The sequence below is a fragment of the Ptychodera flava genome, assembly GCF_041260155.1.
Source record: "Ptychodera flava strain L36383 chromosome 3 unlocalized genomic scaffold, AS_Pfla_20210202 Scaffold_26__1_contigs__length_13983176_pilon, whole genome shotgun sequence".
Classification (NCBI taxonomy): Eukaryota; Metazoa; Hemichordata; class Enteropneusta; family Ptychoderidae; genus Ptychodera; species Ptychodera flava.
In genome coordinates this window covers 13,393,589-13,417,036 of record NW_027248280.1, presented here as the reverse complement: position 1 = coordinate 13,417,036, position 23,448 = coordinate 13,393,589, and the positions used below count along the sequence as shown (strand labels likewise).

Genomic DNA, 23,448 nt, shown 5'->3' with positions numbered 1-23,448 from the left:
GGACAATCCTATCAGACTGATTCCTATTGGAGTCCAATAGGACTTTTTTGTAAGGGTGGGCAATCGCGTGCATTTCCGAACTATTTCGATTCTGGTTACTACGCGCGTTGCTATCTGCAAACGTTCCATTTGTACACAAAGCCAGCGCGAGATTAGGAAACGTCTGCTCGTTCAGATCGTAGTTGCGCGTGGCGACAGTGGAGCCGTGCAGGTGACATCGGCTTTTATTTCTAAATTCTAGTGAAATCCTGTGTATACTAAGTGCGTGCCTGTTCAGTATAAATTACCAGAAACTGACAACACGCTTTTGTCCTTCTAACATCTCGATTTCAGCCTTGATCTCTGTTGGTCACGTACAATACGAATGATGCTTTGCGCGTTCTAGAATTCTGCTGGTAAACAAATGACGTCATTATGCATGTCAATCCGCGACGGGAAGCGCCATCGTATTTATGAAAAACTGACACAAATGGCGATTAATCTTTGATATCGCACGCATTTTATCTCCCAAACAATGTTGAATATTATGTAAACTACATATTTACCATTCCATAAGGTATATGATAAAACCTTTACGGCCCTGATACGGCTTTTGCGGCCCTTGGTCGTACGGCGTACGGGCCCTCGCAGGCTCGGGCCCTTCCGCCGTACGACCTCGGGCCGCAAAAGCCGTATCAGGGCCGTAAAGATGCTGATGTGGCACGTTTGCTCATAGACCGGTAAGTGTTAGAACAACAGCGTGGGTTTCTGTCTAATTAGGTCGGGAACTACACTGTGCAGTTTCGTCAATACGGGTGTCAGTCTTTTATATTGCCGAGCATTTGACATGGAACATTAACACATCATTGTATAGCTTTTCTAGAAGTGGTAGATTGTTTTCAAACTTTGTGTTTCCACCACGGCAGCACGTACTGCAAACAATACGGCCAGGGCCACCGCGGCCCCGGCCCCACTGCAAAATCGTCTTCCGTACCCACCCGGCCCAACAGCAGACTGACCTCTTGGTTTTAATCCGTTATCATAGAGACTTTTGTGATGAATTATGATGCATATATCGGACTTGAATAACTGCACGATTTGCTGAAGACTTTGACTTGAGCTGTACAGACGATCTGACCTTAGGTTACCGCTATGCTTTCCAGTTCTCGGGAGAATTTAGGCCCCCAAATACGCATGATACAGCACGATAAGAGAGGTGTCAATTAAATGTGAACATAAATGAAGTGATCGATATAAAAACTTTGAAACATAACTTGAAGTGTGTGAAAATTTATGACCACTGATCTTTTTACCTCCATTATCTGACCAAGGGGTTTTACACAGCGATATTGTTTTATGTGTGGGCCGACTGCCTACACAGCTGGGCCGGGCCGAGTTCGGCGTTGGGCCCGCGGCTGGACGGCGACTCAGATTTTTCCTTTCGCGCAAATGGATCTCAGCCACACAGCGTGCATACGAGGCTCTCTTACGCTGATATTTGAGTTACATTTCTTTAGATTTTCACTTTTCCAAATGTTACTATCGTCGTAATGATTAGGACTGGAAACAGTCTGGGACGCTACTATATTCTCGTGAACGTAGTAAGCCAAAAGGACAAGTTGCTATAAGTATAACCTGCCAATATTCATGCTTCCGGGTTTGCTTTCAAGATCAAACCGTTTCGTGATGGCGAAAAATAATTATGTACGGTACCTTTGCAGCTGAATTTGTATTACGTGTGCTTAAACTATGACATCGACATTGTCACTTTATTTAGTGTGCTGGCACTGATATTGTTTGCCTAAACAATATTCCTGAGTGCCACTGAAAAGGAAGTCGTGATACTCAAATGTTTACTTCTGTCATACTAGGTATATTGGTTTAAAAGCTCAAGCCCCGGTGACCTCTACTCCAGCAGGCCCAAGCAAACTTGGTGTAAAGCCATTGTTATCCGGACCAGAGGTGTCAGAAATATCTAAAGAGTCTGACCATGGGTAAGGTGAACTAATATTTTCATGGGTCAATCAGTATCATAAATGAAAAAGTGACTTTATGCTACAGCTGTATGATTGGAGGATACTCTGTTTTGAAGTGTGTTGCTAGCCCAGGGTTACGCTTACAGTCAGAGATTTTTTAACCTTGACTCTCAGTTTACTATCTGCATGACTAGCAATTTCAGTGTTCAAATCATCTCTGCCAAAAAGATGAGACAAAATTGATTTCAAAAAATAATTTGGAAGTCTAATCCCCCCACCCCCCACCCCCCACCCTGGTTAATCCTCGTTACTGGAGAGATAATACAATTCTTTGATACTCAGTGTAGCAGTATTATGAGATGCAATATCTTGATGTACTATAAATAGTTGTGTTGTCATGCATTGTTTCAGAAATGAAAGTACTACGATGTCATTAATGTCAGGAGTTGAAGAGATTGTCAGTGAGCCATTAAGTGGATGTACCAGTACTTTAGAAAGTCAAAGGTATGTATTATTGCCAGTAATATTCTGGATAATGTCAAATATGTAAGCATTATTATTTATAAACTTCTACATTCATATCAAGAAATCATAATTTTATTATATTGTTTGCATTTCATGATGAAAACAACTTGTCCTCCAACTATGTCATTGTGATGTATTTTGTGCAGTTGGCTTAAAACAATGGACAAACACGGATATTTCATAACAAGACAAGTAATTGTTGGAATTACAGCTGCTGCTGAAATAAAACCATTATGAAGTCAGACTGATGTCACAAATTCAGGTATCAAACTTTTCTAATGTGAAATAATAAATCTTGCCAATACAATGCTAAACACATGTGGTGAACAGGTGGTATTCAACACACATGCACTTTGTGATAATACATGTACCAGTAATGATTATATTACCTGTCTTTCTAGGAAGCGAGAAAAGGGTAAAGGAATGAAGAGGATCACATCAGATTCTTTTGTCAATCCATTTGAGTAAGCTACAAGATTACAATGAATTTGGCACTGAAGATGATGTGCAGGCTATACCAGAAGAGGAGGAGGAGGAGGACACAGAGACTGCTCAAGAGGAAACAGAGGGTATCAAGAGGGTGAAAGCCAATGATGACATTGAAAGTGTCCTTGATACCAACCTCTGCCTATGCTTTATGGATCAAATTCTGGTCTTGGCCAAAGCACAGATAAGCCCAGTTTGCAATGTAAGCAAATGTAAGGAAGTTGTACAAACATCTACACAGTTCATAGGAACAGCACTGTATTTAAAATGGGTATGTACTATCTTTAATACTGACCAAAATTTCACCCTGCAAAAAACCCTGTGCAGACTGTGTCACAATCCTTTGGTAAAGGTCTGTGTCAGCAAAGACAACAGCACGTGGCAAGATAGAGTGTAGTACGCAGCTGTGTACATCCACTGTGAACAAAGTTTTTGACAGGAACTGAAATACCTCCTTGTAATCATATTGAAAGTTCTTGGCAGAGCACAATGCTGTGACAGGATATGAATCAAATTCTATACTCTTCTTGTTAAACAACTAAGTCAGCACTGGATACAGCTGTGACTATATGCAGTAGCAGGGAAACATTTTCCATCTCTCTTTTCAAAAAATTAACTAAACAATCGATGAGGTGACACTCTTGCTCATCAAGTAGGGGTCAGATAATTGAAGAAGGATTGCCCAGCTTGGTTGTTGGAGTGATACCTTGTATGCAACAAATATAATAATAAGTACACTCGTACAGAAAAATTTTGAAATTTGCTTTATTTTGGGGAACTTCTCTGAATACACTTTTGACATATTTCTTACAGGTGTGTCAGGCAGGTCACATAAATTTCACTTGGTGTTCTCAACCAATATTAAATCGGCGACTCCATGCAGGTGACCTGGCAGCATCTTCTGCAGCATTGCTGTCTGGAAATAATTATGCAAAGATTGCTCTTTTTGCAAAGATCATGAACCTTGGCTTTGTATCGAAGTCAACATACTACAAAATTCAAAAGCATTACCTGGTGCCATGTATCGATGAATATTGGCTCAGTCATCAACATCAAGTACTTGAGAAGTACAAAGACAAGGAAATAGTCATACTTGGTAAGAGGCATTTAGATGCAGTTTATTTGTGATATTTTTGTGTAATGATAGCTTACAATTCAAATCTTGGCTGCATTACTACATTGTCCATATTTAGTCTTAGACAACATAATTGAAGCGCCATTCCTTGACAAATTACTGCATGATTTGTGAAGCATCAACAAGCTGTAATTTTCAGTTTTACTTTATTCCTACCACATTCTTTCTTATCATATGAAATAGGTGATGGACGCATGGATAGTCCTGGATATTGTGCTCAGTATTGTTCCTACACGGTAATGGAGAATGAGTCAAAAGATATCCTGTCTATTGTAACAATGGATAAAAGACAGACTGAGAAAAAGTCTACCAATCTGGAGAAAGCCTGTTTTGAATCAAGTATGACACAGTTGCAAGCCCAAGGATTGGAAATTAAAGAAGTTGTCACTGATGCACACTTGCAGATAGGTTCACTCATGAGTAAGTCAAGTCAGAATGTCAAAATTTTCCCTGAAGACCTTCCACAATATATAACTTTTGTTTACAACATACGGTACTTACAAAGTAAATAAAACCATTTTAAGCAATTGGGGCTTTGTATTGCCAAACAATGACTTTCAATGTGATTTTAGCTTCCCAATAGTGCATTGTACACTAAACCACAACTTGCAATTAATTTTGATGGCTTACCCATGTATAATTTTCATTATCAAAAGAGCAGTCAATTAATTTTGTGGGCACTATGACTCCTATCATTGATTATGTCATGCAGTACTATTTATTGCAATGTACATCATTCTTTTCCTGTAATTTGTGTGGCATATATTGTATTTAACAGCAATTGAAGCCCAACCTAGGAATCTATAAAAAAGTACCTAAAGAGCAATTGAAGCCTGTGCAAACAGTTGTCATCTTGCTGTATATATTGAAAGAGTTTTGCATAGATTTGCAGAAATCTAATACTGAATGTCCAGTAATCAAAACACTTTATTATTTCCTTATTTATGTTTTTTTCTGGTCTTTTATTGAGTTATTTATGTATCTTTATTCTTTATATTTCCATGTATTGTATTCAATGCATGAAAATCCATTTATGGATGCATTGACTTGTAGTAATAAAATTACAAATACAAAATTTATTATTTCCACAGAAAGAAGATACCCACATATAAAGCACTCCCACGATATGTGGCATGCAGCGAAGAATCTTGGGAAGAAAATAATGAAGGTACTTTCTTATCAGTGTTCACTTGCGTCTTTGTTCTGTAGTGTAATGTTATCATACAGGACTAAAATATTATGCTGAGAGTGTAATGTGATCTGTGTCACATACCGGTACTCCTTATTTTTGATGATGTTGTCATGATCTTTCTATTACTTTGTATTGTTTATTCAGTGCTGACATTACATGCACAACCATTATATTTACATCTAGGCTAGTCAAGAGAAACAGTGCAAACCTCTGCAGAAGTGGAATGAACATATCATCAACCACTTCTGGTATTGCTCCAAAAAGGCTTCAAGTTATGAGGAGTTCTTGGTAAGGAATCATTCTGTTGTCTTTGAAGAGACACCACACAGTACTGTAGATTTCCCAGAATTCATTATGCTTTGTATCCTCGAAGATACCTGAGTGAAGTCTACCATATCTCCCATGTGTAGACAAATTCACAGACTATTTATCAAAATTTTGAAAACGTACTTTTATGCACACCATTCTTCTAAATTCTCATTTGAAAAAATTTGGAAATTATGCATAATTGAGAGAGGAGATAGCATTTTAGCTACTATAGACTATAGTCTATAGAAGCTATTGGGATGGTATCCGTCCGGCGTCCGTCGTCAGTCTGTATGTATGTATGTATGTATGTATGTATGTATGTATGTATGTCCGTTTGTGAGGTGTCCGTCCACTCAAATATCTTGAGAACCGCAGTACTTACTGATTTGATATTTGTTGTGTAGATGAAAAATATGATTTTGAGAAACTATTTTTTTTTTAATTGTTTGATATTGTTGAAAATAGGCAAATAATGCCAAAAAAGGTATTTTTGGTAAAAAATCTTCTTCTTCATAACCGCTGGTCAGACAGCTTTGTTATTTAGTATACAGGTCCCTAGGGATAACCCAACTTAGATTTGTTCAAATTGTGATGAAATTTGCAAATGTGTATTTTTAAGGAATTTTTTTGTCATTTTTGGTCAAAATTTGACTTACATCGTATGGAATTCTTGTACTGTATAAACCCTATCAATTCAACCAGAAAAAATAATTAATATAATTTTAAATAATTGAATTAATTAGGAAATCATCACAGCCAAATAATTTTAGTGTGGAATTATCAGAAAGTTCAACTTTTTTTGACAGTTCATAGTGAAATGCTTACCATCTTGGAGGATTAAAACATGTAAAGGCAACTTTCCTGAATCCCAACTTTGATATATTCTGAACCACCATTTATGTTATCTAAAAGAAATTGCTCATAATAGTTTGTCATGATAGGGTGGTCAAATAAATAGAGATAGAGAAAGTTCTAATTTCCATTTATGGTTGACTTGGTAAGGATAAAATAAGATTACTTTTTGAGGAAAAAAATAGAGTGGTCAATTAAAAGAGTGGTCAAAGTGATGGGGTTTTATGGTAAAGCTGGGCTGTAAGATTCCTCATGTGCTATTTATAGCACTTATGCAATCTGTGTAAACAGTGCAATGAAAGTGTAACATGATTCCTTATAATGCTTTTGATGACCTTGAACTTCTTAAGTTTCAAACATTTGTCTCTTCAGTGTGCTTTCTCTGAGTACGTACAGTCTCAACTTATTCAACAGAACTTACTTACAATGATAATTTGAATGTTAAAATGTGCTTGGTTAATAGGATGAAAATACTGATATTAAAAGATAACCAGCTCAAGATTCTTTATAACCTGACAGATATGCTGTTTTTTTTATGACGTAAATCTTGATTTAAGCAAGTCTCGTTTACTTAATTAGAATGTAATTAACTCTCGTTTATTTGCTATTATAGACTAATATAGTCTGATGAAATATGCAAATCTGTATTTTACAGAATTATTTCTCATTTTTGGTCAGGCCATCCTGAAATGAGCTATCAAAGATATCCACCTTCTTCATCAATACATGTGTCACAAAAGGTTATTCCCTACATAACACAGCAGAGCTCTGTCAACTGTTGAGTCGCTTGTTTTTTCAAAACCGCTGGTCAGACAGCTTTAATATTTGGTTTACATGTCCCTAGGATGACCTTAGTGAGATAATTTCATACAGTCAGGAAATACTTAATTTTGTATCCATGTCTATAGTAGCTTCAGGGACTTTGGCCCTATGTTTGTGAAATTTGCCAGACATTGTGTCCTCAGCCATACAGAATAATGTGATGGAAAGTAGGGAGACTAGTTGCACCTGTTTTATGAAACAAAAGGATATTGATTTTTTGCAAAGGAAGTGACAAAAGAAATTTGCATGCCAAGTTTTCTCAGAGAATGACCCCTTCAGTTCATCATAACTTGCTGCCCAAAAAGCATGGCATTTGTAGTACCTAAAGAATATGACTTTTCTGGTTGTTTAGTGGTTATTTTGAAACTTCCACTGATATATCTAAAGGTACTTTTACTAGATATTATTTAAAAATTATTCTGATGCTGCACATTAGTGCTTACATGCAGAAATGAAAAAGTTTTTAGAAAAGTAACCTTCAAGGATAAAAATCATAGAGAATTGTGGGTAATTTATTGTACTGTGCACCATACTGTCTTCAGCCAAAATCATGCAACTGGATTGATTTTTATACTTCAATGTGATTGAAGTACTCATTTTTACCACGTATTTTATCATACATTGACAAGACACAAACACTTCCTGTGAAATTTGCCCTTTTAGCCTACTCAAGTAATTGGAAATGTTATTTGCAATTGTATATGCTATCAACTCTACTGATGTTGAATAAACAAAATCAACAATGCATCCACTTCTGAAATATCCTCAGATCAATGCAATTTTGTGCACAAAGACTTAAGGCCAGAGTTATTAAAGTCTGTTTTGAAAACAATCAAAATTTTTATTGTGTCTCAAAAATAGACTGAAAAAGTAACTTTTGCAGTTTAATATTCACTTATTTCTTTCCATGAAAAATTATTTCTAATTGAAGAATTCATGCAGAAACAACCTGTCTATATATATATATCTCCATATTGTACACTTCAATGTGATATTCTGCAAACATGTTGGTGCCTACACCTACCTGGTTGTAAAACATCACAATAAAGTGTTTGAAAGCAAAACGGAGAGTTTACTCACTGAAGCATAATACTAACTTGAACATTTTGAAGTGAAACTATTTTGAAGAATGAGATTACAAAAAATCACATGTTGTGAGTAATTGAGATAAGGGAAAAGTATGCCAGGCAGATGCTAATAACTTCCATTCTCTGTCTTTTTTTAGCTCACATTTGGTTATACCAATGTGAGTTTATCGTATAAGCTGAAGTCGATGGCGTCTGTATGTATGTGTGTATGTATGTATATATGTATGTATGTATGTATGTATGTATGTATGTACGTACAGTATGTCCGTCAACATCAAAAACACGCAAACCGCTGCATATTTCAGCTTGGTATTTGGTATGTGCATGCATCCTGGGCTATAGATGGGATTTTGTTCAAATGAAGTCTGCATTGCCAAAATTATGCAAATGAGCTTACAAAATGTGAAAATGGTCAAGAATTAATATCTGGAGAACCGCTGTTTTGATTACTTTTAAAATTTGTGTGCACGTACCTTAGGTGAAACTTATACAGTGTTATGAATATTGTGAAGATATCCTTAATTTTGTATTTTTACTGAATTTTTTGGTGATTTTTCTCATTTTCAGTAAAAATTCTTCTTCTCTGAAACCGCCAGCCCAATTGCTCTCAAATTTGGGTTGGATCTTTGCGAGGGTGTTACGCTTCTAATTTGTTGAAATTATGACAAAATTGGGAAAATTACTATTTTGGAGCAATTTTGTCATTTTTAGCCAAAAAAATTTTAAACGGTATTTTCTTTCTAAAACCCCTGGACAGACAGCTTTTGTATTTGGTACACAGACGTACAGAGATGACAATAGTTAGATATGTGGAAATTGTCCTGGAATATACAAATTTGTATTATTAAGACAATATTGTCATTTTTGGTCAAGAAAACTTGTTCTCAAAATTACTTGTTTGATAGCTTTGTAATTTGCTATAAAGTCCCGAGGGATGTTATCAGATAGATTTCTTCTCAAAGTGTTGGGAAACCCCCAAATTTGTATATTTAGGTAATTTTCTCAGTTTGTGACCTTAAATGACCTACCAACCCAGGACATGTTTTTTGAGAGTTTTGAAGGCTGTGAACATAATTTTGTCATATTTGGTATCAATTTGTATGAAAATTTGATCCAGAAAACAAAGCTTAGGTTAATTTTTTTATTGCGGACCAATTTTTGCAACTTTTCTATGTAAGACATACAAGAACTGATGAGAAATTTGGATCCAGGATAATTCCAGATGTTGTAATCACCGCCCACAGTGGAAGGCATTTCACCATCTGTAACTAACTTAAGTGCTGTAACTAACTTACAGTGCTGTGTAAAAAAAATAAAAAACACTCATGGCATTAATTAAAAACATTCCCAAGGTTGTAAATATATTTCCTGTCATCTGGCGTTATGTAATACCAAGGGATGGAACATTTGATATTCAGGAGGGTAGGGTCTAGAAGATTGATGAGGTAGCATTACTTTTTTACCACAGATCCGTGTACATTTTTTTACCCACTCCCACCTTTTCTTCTTATCAAACCTTCTCTGTCTATTTTTTGTTGTTGACATTTGCTTATGTATTTAGGATCTGCTTGTCCCATTGCTATAGAAGTTGATATGCATGTCCTGAAGATGACCTCCAGTACCTAAGTTGGAGACCTTATTTGCTTTTGTCATTCTTGTTTTTCCTGGTTTAAATATTTCTCGAATGGACCAATTCAAAGCGAATGTGAGCACACTGTCCTTGACGGTACTTTTTTAAGGGGAGTTGGTGTGGAGTCCTGCATCATGTCACTGACGAGCATGCTTGGGCACTACCTTATGGCCAGGGAAACAACAGATGTGACCATGGTCCTCTATCAGCTGAAAGAGTTCAAGGGAGAGAATGGTTGAAGAAGGGAGACCCAGCTCATGTAGCACTCAGAAAGGTGGTCTTAGATAAACGCTTTCTCAACAAGGTTCACTACTACTTGAACTTCAGGTAGGAAATCAATGATGCTATTCCTCCCTTATAAAACATGAAGACCAATTCAGTTCATGATACACAACCATAGGCCAAGTTGATAGTGAAAAAGTGTTGCAAATCAATAAAATGAAAATATATAAAAGTTAATGGTGATGTACCATTGTCAGATATTCCACATTGTATTTTTGTATTGTATCAGGCTGTTATATGAACACCATTTACAGAATTTTTTTCTTGAATTCTAGGAGCACTGCTGAGTTGGAGACTTTCCAACAAAACATCTTAATGTATGCAGCGAAACGAAATGCCTACTCACCACCTGTGTACAGAGCACGGAACATATTGGCAGCACTTGACCACAATGTCCATCACAATAGGGCATTGAGTACAAACAAACAAGGAGACATCATGTGAGTTTTACACTTTATAATAACGTTGTTGAGATCAAAGGAAACAACACCTAGTGGCCATTAGAGCTTGCTGTGTTTTGTAGAGAATAAGTGTTGGTGACAGGAGTGTTTATGATAAATGTAAACTCTGTGATGGCTCAAGAAATGAAATATCATACTGATATAAGTAGGTCATGTATTTGACCAGCTAGGTATACCAAGGGTTTTTTCAAAACAATAACTCTCCATTATCACACAGTTATATCAAAAACTAGGAAATATAACTTATAGAATTATTGAATTATACTGTCATGCCCTGTCTGTGGCATTTTCATTGGTCAAGCTGTTTCATGTGACTGACCACAAATACACAGTAAAGGTTTGTTTACATGCCCATTTATATGAATAATATTATCATCACAGTATTGTAAACATCATAACTTTACAGCTAAAAGGTAAATTGTGATCTGTACAAATATCATGATCAACCATCATGATCACTCATCCAAAAATGGACCACTTTTGTGGCAAGGCTAGACACGTCCACCTTTTCAAAGAAAAAGTTACTGGATTTGCAAATTTTTACATCGCGTTGCAGTTCGTGGTGTATTGCACTACTTACATTGGCCTCTCATACAGCGCAGCACCTCACTGTGCCATGAATGCAACATTTGTGTAATACAAGTTCTGTTTTCTTTCACGTGGGAAATTTTCGTAAATTTAGAGGGTTTGCTTGGGTCTGTTGATAATATCATGAAAATTACAGGCGTTACCCTGACCATTAACGTTTATGTATGGGCGTAGGCAAGAGAAAAACCAAAATTAACGGACTTGGCAAGCCTCGCCTGTTAATTTTTGGCTTTCCTCTTACTGGTCTTAATGGTCATGATATCAATAATAATAAATAATATTGGGTTCTTATATAGCGCACATATCCACAAGTACATGTGATCAAGGCGCTTTACAATTATTATTACCCCTGGTCACTGGACCTAATATGATACCACTCAACTCCCTGGGGAGCAAACAACAGCTCACATGTGCAGCCAATAAGCGCAGCAGAGCTAAATACACACATTACAACCACTGTCCTACCAGGTACCCATCACTCCTGGGTGGGGAGAAGCAATGAGGAATAAAGTGCCTTGACCAAGGACACAACACCACAGCCATGCCAGGGCTCGAACTCGCCATTATCACCTCTTATTTCTATAATATCTTGCTTAATTTTTTTCAGCTACCACAGACACTATAACAAGAAGAGTAGTAGGTGGTCTGCTTTTCCTGAGAAGATCAACAAAACCTATCCCCATATAAGAGACCTGAAGAAGTCAATTTTGGAGAAACGTTTGGCAGATAGGCAAGGCATGAACAGACAGATGGACTTGGAGCCACAAGATCCTCGCAGGATATCTGCAAATCTAGCTCCCATCCCACCTCCACCAACAGCTTCTATTGTACAAGAACAGACATCAAGGAAAACATAAAAGTTATGGACACTACCCAAACAACTCATTTTTAGCTCACATTTGTTATAGATACAAAAGAGCTTATATGATAGGCAGGCAGGGTCTTTATGTCTTTACTTATGTTTTAGTATGTGTGGATGTATATCCGTCCAAAACCATTAAACCTACAATCTTAGTATTTGGCATACAGGTGCGCCAAGGGATGGAGATGTGATTTGTTCAAATGAATATGTCAGTGTCAAAAATAAGCAAATGACGTAACAAAAAGCAAAAATCCTGCAAATTGCTAAAACTCTGTAACCACAGCCCAGATTTGGTTGAAACTTGGTTTGCATATTCTTTATGGTGACTTTAGTTATATTTGTTCAAATCGTGGAGAAATTTTGGTAGTTGTATTTTGGGGCAATTTTTCTCAGGTTTGATCAAAAAATATTCTTCTCTGAAGGAGCTCGTTCGATTGCCTTGAAACTTGATATGCATGATCTTAGGTATGGCCTTTATTAAATTTGTCAAAATTGTGGTTAAATGGTAATATTTATATTTTGGGGTGCAATTTTGTCATTTTTGGTCAAAAAAATCATTTTCTCTGAAATCGCTCATCTGTTTGCTTTGAAACTTGGTATGCAAGTTCCTAGGGGTATACTCACTCTTGTACATAAATTGTAAATTACAGGTTTTATTACAGAAAATGTAATACTGTTACAAAAACACTTGTGAAATATAAATTTGGACAAAACTTAGTACAGCTGTCTCATGAAAAAATTAAAAATAACAAATGCATGTAAAGGCAAAAGAAGTCCCTTGAACATTATGCCAGTCGCGATGGGATGAACCCCGTGTACTGACCAAAGGGGTCAGGATACTTGTCCCTTATCGCCCACACACAGCAGCTAGGGATGATCCGCCTGTCTCCAGCTCCTAAAACACCATGTTGCCACAGGACAAACTGTCTGTATGCAGCATGACGATTGGCTTTTGTCATATCATCGTCGTCGATTACAGCTAACACATCTCGTCTGTACGCTCTAGCCAGTGCTAGTACCGTCTCGTTTAAAACAAGAACTTTGAAATCCTGAAAATAATATGTATACAGAAGTTCATAACGACTAGCATCAACAGTAACTTGTACACCGTGAATAGTCAAACAAAAAGGTGTTATACTTTTTCCACATTTCATGATCAAGTTAGCGTACATCTTTTTTACAAGTCTTTATGCTCATTTGTACTTTTAGACAAAGGCTGAACCTCCAAACATCATTTCTTAGATTTGTATTTGAGATGAGTTGCATCTTTTGTCTTGCTTTAAGAACAACATGACAGCTCCACCACACCTACTTTGTGCAATGAAATATTTTATGGTTCACACTGGAAAATAGGCAACTTAATTACTGAAAAGGTGATTACTGAATGCAAGACTAGGAACTCTAACAGTTGACAATGTAATATGCTTCAGTAAGCAGAACAAGAGAGATAACTTGTTAGTGTACACAAAGACTTACTGCCATCATATACAGAGACAGTGACTTTGTCCCTCTGGCCCTACTTGTATTCTGATAAACATGATCACAAATACTCACACAGAGCTGTCTAAAATTATATCTTTGATTTGAAATCTGTGTTTGCATTTTTGGAAGCAGTCTCATCTTTCTGTAGTGCCAAATACTATTTGTATTGAAAATTGGTGTGCACTAAGAAGCATCCAAATAGTGATAGTAAACTCTCTCACCACACAATGTTTTATTCTCAATAGAGTTTGAAAGTGCCAATGTGTCAAACAGTAATTGTTATTTTATATTAATTTTATGAGATGGTTTCAGAGATATGTTATTGGAAAAATGTTGCTAGAGGTAAAAAATTCATTACAAATTTGTGGCTTCTGTTGTTAGACTGTAAAACTAACTTACTGCCAGTTGAGAGATGCACATTTCTGGTTGTCTGTCACAACATACTCTCTCTCTTTCTGTGGGCATCTCACGACATCTAGTGCAAACACACCATTTGGGATTGTCTACAGTGGGTGGGGGGTGGTAACCACCAGGCTGTGATGGGACTGGTTGTATTAAGTTGAAAATCAAGCTTGGGTCGTGGTCAACTATTCTGAGTAGAAGATTATTTTTCTTTTCACCATCCATATCTGAAATGATGGTCTGTAATCAAGAACAGCATACATGTCATTGTCAAAGAACATTTTTTATAGTTCAATGAAGTAAAAACATGTCAGTCTTCAGTCTTGTGTGAAATATTCAATGAGGTGTACTACTCACTGCAAGTATGTGATAATTATTCAGTTTTGCCATTGTGAAGTATATTTTCTTACTTTGAAACAGTTAAATGTTGCATTTTTATTAAAATTTATTATTAAATATATTTTTTTAATGTCAGTACTTACTCTTAGTTGGAGTTTTCTTTCCTCAAGCTGTTGCAAGGCTTCATCAGCTTGCTGTGTACTTTCTAAAACTCTGCCTCTTCCTCTGCCTCTTCCCCTACCTCTTCCTCTACCCCTCCCTCGGCCTCTACCAGTTCCTCTACCTCTGCCTCTTCCTCTTCCTCCACCTCTTCCACTCACTCCCCTCCCTCTTCCCCTACTTCTGGCTCCATCTCTGTTACTTGAGGTGTCCGTATCAGTTGATTGAGGAGATAGTGATGAACTAGTCTGAAAACAATGATGTGATCCTGAGGGTTAAGTTTTGACAATTGACAGAAGTGTACATGTAAAAAATTTGTAATGAGACAATCACTGAATTAATGATTTGTTGCACGTGTAAAGTGGATGCTTGTAACCATCAATATCACTTCAAGAACTATACAGTTTTCAATTGAGTTGTCATAACTCTGATCATACATATACAAACAGGGGATCAATTGAGATGAAAACAGTACTCATAAGAAAGTTCCAATGGTATTTTTTTTTCTATTTTAGCAGTATGAAGTCACATTTGAGGCAGGGGCAGAATGTTGAAACCACTGACGAAATGTAATTAAAAATTCACTTATGCAGAGGAGTGTTTGATTACACTTGCATAAATGTAAATTTCATAAGCTGTCTTAGTTTTTTGACAAATACGCAATCAAGCATGGTGTCAATGACGGGCGTTTCGACTGTAATGAACAGCTGAGCAAACAAATTCTGAATAGAGTAAGATGGTATATACTCGCTGACCCTACCGATAAAAAGTTTGCACAATGAACAGAAGAAAGAGAAAAAGACAAGAAATCTCATCTCTTGCACCATCGTGTAGTATACCGGTACTCTTTTTCTGAGGCGCATTTCCATGAAAATTTAGCTGGGAGTCCCCGTCAATTAAAAATATGGATCAGAAACTTTGCATAATAATTTCCGGAAAATATTCACGTTGAAAACCGATCTGATTAAAATCAGATGCAGAGTACGGCGACGGCTTTACTTACGCTCCTGCTGTCGCCTCTCACGCTTGCAAGAGAACACCGCGGAAGTATTAGACGTCGCCGTACTCTGCATCTGATTTTAATCAGATTGCTTGAAAACATTCGGAAAGGATCGATGATATTTTTAATACAGTAACAGAAGTTTTACTTATTACATTATATATTATCAACCTATAAAAGCATTTCTGATGATGTCGAGGGAAGCAAGCGGACAAGAACGGAAGCTTGTGAACGGCTAGCTAGCCGTGATCGGTCGATGGGTAACTTAGTAGCCGCCACTGCACTGTGCACGGTTCCCACACGGCCGCGTTCGCCTTTCGAGATTTATAAGAAAAAAGTAGGGAAATTTCCTTTTGTTTCATTACTGGTGTTAGATAAATATATCGAAAGTTTATGCATCGACGCTAAAGATCGGTACTTTTGGATAGCTTGTCTAAATTTTCGCCAAAAAAGTCGCACGGACGGCCGTGATTTCCAGCGTGCAGCGTACGCGTTCACTGTTCGTACCACTGTGATTTTACACTACCGATAAACTAGATCCAGCGGCCACTGCCGACATGCACACGATCGATAAAACATATAGTACTATAAGCCTTCCTTTGCATGCTTTGCCGATTTTGTACCAGCCGAAACACAGCAGGACTGTGTGAAGTTAAAAGTATAGAAATAAATAATTCATTACTTACGTCGTCATCCATTGTTCTGCATGTTCTGAAGGTCATTCAGCCGCAGCGTATTGTTTTGATCACGCTGGCGGCGTGATCCAAGACATCTCGCGCGATCGATGATGTCATCATTATTGGTGTTCTCAGTCACGTGCATAGCATTGCAGTTGTCAACAAACCCGCGCGGCTTTCAGACTCAAACGGCCTATATTTAGCGCTTGTATGTCGCTACAACAGCACTAATCTTGCTCAATTCTTCGCTAAACAACATTCCTCAATGATTTCATTGGAAATACGGATAATTTGCGATGAAAAAAAAGGTCAAAAGTTACAAATACTGGGGCTTTAACATTGATGCAACCATGTGTTTTGTCATTGCCGTAAATTTTGTACTTTCGATGCAATTTTCATTCAATCGGATGCACCGTCCATCTGCTGTCACGATCTTGTTGAACAAATCACGGAACGTAATATACAAACACTGAATAGAGTCTTTGGAACTAACTGTTGGCCATCACGTCGAATGTTGGCGATCAAATTAATACTCATGATGTGACATGTACTAACCTTTACAAAACGAGGAAATTTCTGGCCAAATCGACCCACTTTGCGCCATGATTCGCCAAATTCAGACGTCACAACAACGTGTTGGCGGTCAACTATTAAAGTCCAAACACGTCGGAAGTCTCATTCAAAATCCCATGCCCGCGAAAACCCGACAAAGTGTAGGGCGCCACCAGCGGCAGTACTAAAAATATTTGTAATGCGGAAGTAAGAATTTGCCGCGATCAAAAAAAAAAATTCCAAATATACCAAACTTAGTGGCGATTCCAATGAACAATTTATTTTTTCTTCCTGGCCTTATTAATCTATGGCAATTATAGGGAATATACGATGATGATTATTTTGATGTTTGATAATCTTCACACTGACTGGTGATCGACCTCTTCACTGCGCATTGTTATACATATTTGACCTTTCACCACTTGTAATTCAGCTTCAAATACAACGGCATGGGCAGCCATTACCAAGTGTGTCTTAACAGAAGGCACACTCACTGATACTCTTTGCAAAATATTGTTTAGTCTCCCTTACAACGCATTTATTGTTAGTGTTTTCGTCAACTATACCAGTATGGCCACTTTCACATAAATTCAACAAGGGGAATGACCGAGGCAATCGACCATGCTTATCGATGGCAGGTTGCTCGAGTTTTGGCAACCAACATAAATGGTATAAACGGTCTAAAAGAGGAAATAGAGTTTACAGTTGAGCAGGGGAGAAAAATTTAATGAATATGGTTTATGGTGAGTGAATTATTGTAATATCAAACATCAAGAGTCTATGTACTGTACTGTACTGTGCTGTACTGAAAACAAGAGCAGTACTGACAGCTGAAGTCAAATCTACTGAGCATAATAGTTATCATTTCTGTTACACTAACTCAAATCTTTTCTCTGATTATATAAGCCTACAAAAGATCTCTGATTAAACGAAGAGGAGAGTATGTCTCTTATCTGAACGGGTCAATACAGCTACTGTGACACACCAGCAAACTTGTATCTTTCGTAAATGATGTAAAAAATCCAGTGAGAGACACTGCAGACACAAGGCTAAAAGACTCACACTATTTTTTGACTTACCTTCAAGTTGGTGCATGGCATAAATCAGAACAGCTAAACACTTCATTTCAAGCAAGCTTTATTTGATTTACAATCACACATTGTTAGCTTTGAACAACTGTGTAAGTATAAACTTGGTCTGCTCCCAGGTTCAACAATAATGCTTGGCATTGTAAACCAAGACATTGTAGAAAATATATTTTTGTCAAGCTAGATCACACCATGGTCAAAACAACAACCCTATCTATGACAAGTACTGTAAATCTCAAAACACTATTATCTTTGGACAAAACTCTATCAGTAGAAAGGGTAATGCCAGCGTAACCTTTTAATTTATGAATTGCTGACACAGATTCCCTTCAATTTTCACAAGGACTGTATTACACATTCATGTTGGACATTATGTAAACTTGACGACTTGAAATTTTTTCATCTGCATACCGGTACTTTTCATGAGTTACTTGAGGGATTGATTTGCAAGTCAATTAATTCATTACACTCGAAGCTTTACAATCATTGTCAATTATGGTGAATTATATTGTATCAGGCTGAGCAATTTTAACCCTTTCACCACCATGGTTTGTCCTAAATCCATTGTTTTCTATGGTAAAGTTGGACCTGTATACAGGGAACTGAGGGTGAAAGGGTTAAAGCAAAATAACTCTTTTAAGTCTGTTAGATGTTTTAGTCATAGTTTCATTTTATGGATAGGTCTAAGTCATTTTTTCCTTGTATTACGTTTCATATGAAGAGTGTGGTAAACTCGAGTTTTACTTTACATTATACATGTACCACAGACACACGCTATACTGTCAATCTGTGACTTAAATTTGGTGATATATTCATAAGGAGAATTTGAAATTTGAAATAAAATGACTTTTTTTGATTAATTGATTAGGGGTCTGGTTTATTTTTTGCTTTCTAAGTTCAAATTCAAACAAGGTATGTATGATTTTTGGTGCGCCACTTACATTGTATTCACACAGAGAACGTACACAAAAGATATAAATGGAAATGCTACAGCCAAAGCGTCTGATATCTTAAATATTGTGATTGCAATACTTTCTATTTGTAGTCTAATGGTAGATTTAGATTATGGAAAATGCAACAAGCCGTCGTCAAGAACTGTTGCAAAAACAACTTAATCCTGTAGCTATCCCCTGCCATGATGTCATTTAGCAGTAATTTTCAAAGCCATCGCAGCAATCCCTGTACCTTACAATTTAGTTTGGTGTAAAATGAAGGACAGACATTTACTATGTCTTGATCTTCTACTTTCAAAAGGGATGCTGAAATTATTTCAAAGTACAAATTTAAAGTTTTTCACTTGTATACTGAGATCTTATGTTTGGAAAAAGTACATGAATAGATGACTCAATGCAACAGAGAAAATTAAAAAGATGTTTTGTTATAAGTACTTACCATACTAGGATCTCTGTAGTCTCATAACTATCCGGCCAGAGGTCTCGCTGTCCTTGTCCATTGGCTGCACATTGAATCTATCAAACCCCACGCATTAGGGATAAAGTGAACTTCATCAATCTTCTCTTTCAAGAGCCATGATAACTCTTGCTTGACGATCTTGCTAGGCACAATAAGTACGCCTCAGCTTACTGCATCAGTTCTTTTTTTGTATTAGGGTGTTGCGAAGATATCAGCATGATGCAAAATCATAATATGGAGCTGGTGGTGTGATTTGATCCTGCCTGGTGTTCTGTTCTGTATGATTTCATCAAGGGGAATCTTGGCTTCAGCTTTTCTTTTTTTTCCTGTCCTTATTGCGATTTTTTTCCTGGGTGCCTCTGTCTTCTTTATTTGCCACTCTCTTCTGAAGTCCTTCAAAAACGCCCAGCACCCATACACACGTATCGTGTGATAAGTCTTGCAAACACTTGCTGGATGGTTTCTTCACTGAAGGTGTTATCCTGACTTGCAATATATGTAGTTTCAAACTGATATACAGGTCACTGTTCTGGAGTAATTGTTCTTGCACATTTTGCACCAGAAACTCTGCCTCAGTTGCTGGAAGTTGTGAATCTTCATGATTTTAATTTGCTGTTGCTCCAGGTTAAGAAAAATAAATATTTATTGTCAGTAACGTGTATTAAACCGTGTTTGGCGTATTGACGGCAATCAATAACCTTCAGGGTTTCTGGGTATAGTTACTGTCTCTATGAATTACACTTTCGGGTATGGTGAGGTAATCCAGTGCTTGCTTACACTGGTATTCACCTCTAGTGTTGTTGCACACTTTTCTGTCTGCAGATGATATACAGTCCGTATATACTTCCTACTTTTCTCTAACTTCTTCTTCACTGTCCATCCTGCAACATATCTTATCTTCCCTTTTCCATCACTTCCCATACTAACAACGTTGAGGATCTCTGGTGCTTCCTTTGGTGTTGTGCTTGCGATTCTTGTAGCAAGATTATGCATTTGTATATCGTGTATTTTTATCATCATGTTTGTGAGAAGTGTGCAGTGACCATTTCTGATTCAGAAATTTTGAACAGCAAGGCAGCTTCCTTCCTCAGACTCTCTTCATTCAGCAATGTGTGCAGATTGCCTGCCATATTTGTAAATTCAGTCCTCTTCATTCTGAGCTTGTCACAATTGTTTCAATGTTTTTCTTGGTTTCAACATACATTTTTAACCACTGAATTCTTATGAACAATGAGAGTGATTCCTGATTTCTTCCAGATGTACCGGTAGTTCATCAATAAGTGAATTGATTTCCCAGGAGAGTGTGTTCATTTCTTCTGCATATGGTGAGTTATCTTTACTGTTTAAAAGTCTGATGTACTGAAATCACATGGTAAGTCTTCTAATTCTTTTCCTCTTCTTTCCATGTTTGCAAAGAAGTCTCGAAGATCTACCACTGTAGTTTGCTCATCTTCATCCTCCCCTCCATACAGGTCTCATACTAATGTATCCTCGTCACGATCATCAACTTCATTTGTTTCTCCCATTATTACTCTGACAATGTCAGACTGATCTTCTTTGCAACATGAAAACTGTATGGGAATATTTTCATCTGTGGTGAGATAGCTGTAAAACAAAGTCACAGTTTCATTTACTGGCAGCATTCTCTCTGGTGAGAAACTAGTTAGCTGTACATTATCTGGTGATTTTGCTCTTTACAGAGCAACATATAACTGGCCGCTCACAAACTCACTGCCAGCATGAATTATCACAGCAGGTAGAGTCGCCCTGGGATTTGTGTGCAGTCACCGCCCAGCAGAGCTTAAGGGGATATTGCTTGCGTCTTCCTATTTCAAGTCCATCCTCATTTTTAATGGTCCAAATTCTGTGTTGTACACTGCATTCCATTCCCCTGCTTTGAAATGATACAAGTGGATTCCCATTTTCATCAGTCCCTTAGGTAGGTGCTATTATTTGGAAGTGTTGACTGCAAAAGGGTAGTAAACCAGTGTTTCCGTAAATGCAAAATCATGAGTATTTTATGCAAAATTGTTCTGAAATATGCAACAAAATCACGTCGGCGTAAACTAATATGCAATAATAATTGCCACCCCATGACATGGATGTACTTGGCCCACACTACACGGTCTGAATGTGGTTCAATAGAGGAAAAAAATAGAATTTATGCCAGTGCTTGCGAGTAAAGTTGTACGTAAGCAGACCTAAACGCTTCATGCAACATTGTATTATCTCATCACAAAACGTCATTTCAATCAGTTCTGTACAGACAATAACTCTACAGAGGCGAAAAATTCACAAATTGATCCTGTTTCCATTGTTGTTAACACCGTTATTTGGATAGTTTGTACGGGTGATGATTAGACTCTGTCGGGTGGCATTCTTGAGGGCCACTGGACTGCATTTTGTTGAAACTTTGAATACACTAAGTAGTCAGAAAGCATTTTCTTTGAACATGAAGTCATTAGGCTGCTAAATGAATATGTATGAGTCTTTTCATCATGGCATGGAAAGTGTCTACATTGTATGTTATGGCAGGTACTGTTGAAGCCCCCAAGGCTATTATTTTTAGTCAATAGAGCATGTGCATTAGAGGAAATACAACCCCCGCCCTGAAAAAAAAAAGTTTTACAGAAAAGTCCACCCATCTCACTTCCGAGGTACTTCATAGCAACGTATGAATGTTTGTTACATTTTACGTGAATAAAAACCCACTTGCATACAATCTTACGTAAGTTTTCAAATTGTAACAGAAATGCTGGTAAAGCCCTAAAATCCATGTGGTGTAGACTATGAAATGGTACATGGTACTTAAGACCTCTTTCTCAAAACTTTCAACAAGATTTCGTAAACCATCTTTTATTTTCAAAACCCAGAGGAACCCAGTTTGCCTGTGTGAAATTATGAGTAGTCTACCTTTGTTTTCATGTCCTGTGCACTACAAAGACAGGTCCTACACTTCATCTCTGCAAATGATACTGATTCTTTGAAACCAGCAATGAAGTTGCTACTCAAAGTATCTCCCATGAGTGTCAAGAATGCTCCATTAATCATCTTTTCTTCTCTACGTAGATTCATCATGTGACCCTGAATGAAGAATAGATACACAAAAAGAGTAATAAATATTGAAAAATAGCGTCAATGACACTGTCGCTCCCATATAATTATGGAAACAATTTGACAAATGCAAGAAACATAGTGGAATGACATTTCGCCCTCATTTATTGTCTGGTTTTTTACTAACTTGTGTATTGTAATTGTAAACCTCTGTGCAATAGGATATACCCCAGGGTGAATTTTCCTTATATAGAGATTTCAGTTTGAAGTAGAGATCTATAAAAATAAAAATACCGTCAAGGACACTATGTGCTCACATTCGGTTTGAATTGGTCCATTCAAGAAATATTTAAACCAGGAAACAAGAATGACAAAAGCAAATAAGGTCTCCAACTTAGGTACTGGAGGTCATCTTTAGGAACATGCATATCAACTTCTATAGCAATGGGAGAAGCAGATCCTAAATAAGCAAATGTCAACAACAAAAAACAGAGAAGGCTTGATAAAAAGAAAAGGTGGGAGTGGGCAAAATATGCACAAGGGATCTGGTAAAAAAGTAATGCTGCATCATGATCTTCTAGACCCCACCCCCTCCTGAATACCAATGTTCCATCCCTTGGTATTACATAAGACCAAATGACAGGAAGTACATTTACAACCTTCGGGATTTTTAATTAATGACATGAGTGTTATCATTCTAATGTAAACAGCACTTAGTTAAGTTAGTTAGTTACGGATAGTGAAATGCCTTCCACTGTGGGCGGTGATTACAAGATCTGGAATTATCCTGGATCCAAATTTCTCATCAGTTCTTGTATGTCTTACATAGAAAAGTTGCAAAATTCGTCCAAAATGAAAAAAAAATCACCTCAGCTTTGTTTTCTGGATCAAATTTTCCTACCAATTGGTACCAAATATGACAAAGTTATGTTCACAGCCTTCAAAATTGTCTCACAACATATCCTGGGTTAGTATAGGTCATTTAAGGTCACAAACTGAGAAAAGTACCTAAAATATACAAATTTTGGGGTTTCCCAACACTTTGAGCAGAAAATTTATCTAATAACATCTTCCGGACTTTATACCAAATTACAA

General features: G+C 37.1%; 2 protein-coding genes across 2 annotated transcripts; one reads left to right on the top strand and one right to left on the bottom strand.

Annotated features, from left to right (window-relative positions):
• Positions 1-688: 688 nt before the first annotated feature.
• LOC139125885 (uncharacterized) lies at positions 689-14,548 on the top strand. The gene is made up of 11 exons (XM_070691969.1): positions 689-719; positions 1,851-1,973; positions 2,367-2,459; positions 2,882-3,237; positions 3,780-4,062; positions 4,285-4,521; positions 5,193-5,269; positions 5,477-5,581; positions 10,104-10,321; positions 10,552-10,716; positions 11,933-14,548. Exons 4-11 carry the CDS (start codon positions 3,118-3,120, stop codon positions 12,180-12,182), a joined length of 1,455 nt encoding a protein of 484 aa, XP_070548070.1. The 5' UTR covers positions 689-719; positions 1,851-1,973; positions 2,367-2,459; positions 2,882-3,117; the 3' UTR covers positions 12,183-14,548.
• On the bottom strand, positions 12,821-16,577 carry LOC139125886 (P2X purinoceptor 7-like). The gene is made up of 4 exons (XM_070691970.1): positions 16,256-16,577; positions 14,554-14,817; positions 14,069-14,311; positions 12,821-13,236 (listed from the first exon to the last, which is right to left on the bottom strand). Exons 1-4 carry the CDS (start codon positions 16,289-16,291, stop codon positions 12,973-12,975), a joined length of 807 nt encoding a protein of 268 aa, XP_070548071.1. The 5' UTR covers positions 16,292-16,577; the 3' UTR covers positions 12,821-12,972.
• Positions 16,578-23,448: the final 6,871 nt, after the last annotated feature.

Coding starts and splice junctions, on each gene's coding strand:
- LOC139125885 (XM_070691969.1), top strand. CDS start 3,118: ATGGATCAAATTCTGGTCTTGGCCAAAGCACAGATAAGCCCAGTTTGC. Junction 4,063..4,284: donor CAAGGAAATAGTCATACTTG/GTAAGAGGCATT, acceptor CATATGAAATAG/GTGATGGACGCATGGATAGT. Junction 5,270..5,476: donor TTGGGAAGAAAATAATGAAG/GTACTTTCTTAT, acceptor ATTTACATCTAG/GCTAGTCAAGAGAAACAGTG.
- LOC139125886 (XM_070691970.1), bottom strand. CDS start 16,291: ATGACCTTCAGAACATGCAGAACAATGGATGACGAC. Junction 14,818..16,255: donor GCAGAACAATGGATGACGAC/GTAAGTAATGAA, acceptor CATTGTTTTCAG/ACTAGTTCATCACTATCTCC. Junction 14,312..14,553: donor AAAGAAAACTCCAACTAAGA/GTAAGTACTGAC, acceptor TCTTGATTACAG/ACCATCATTTCAGATATGGA.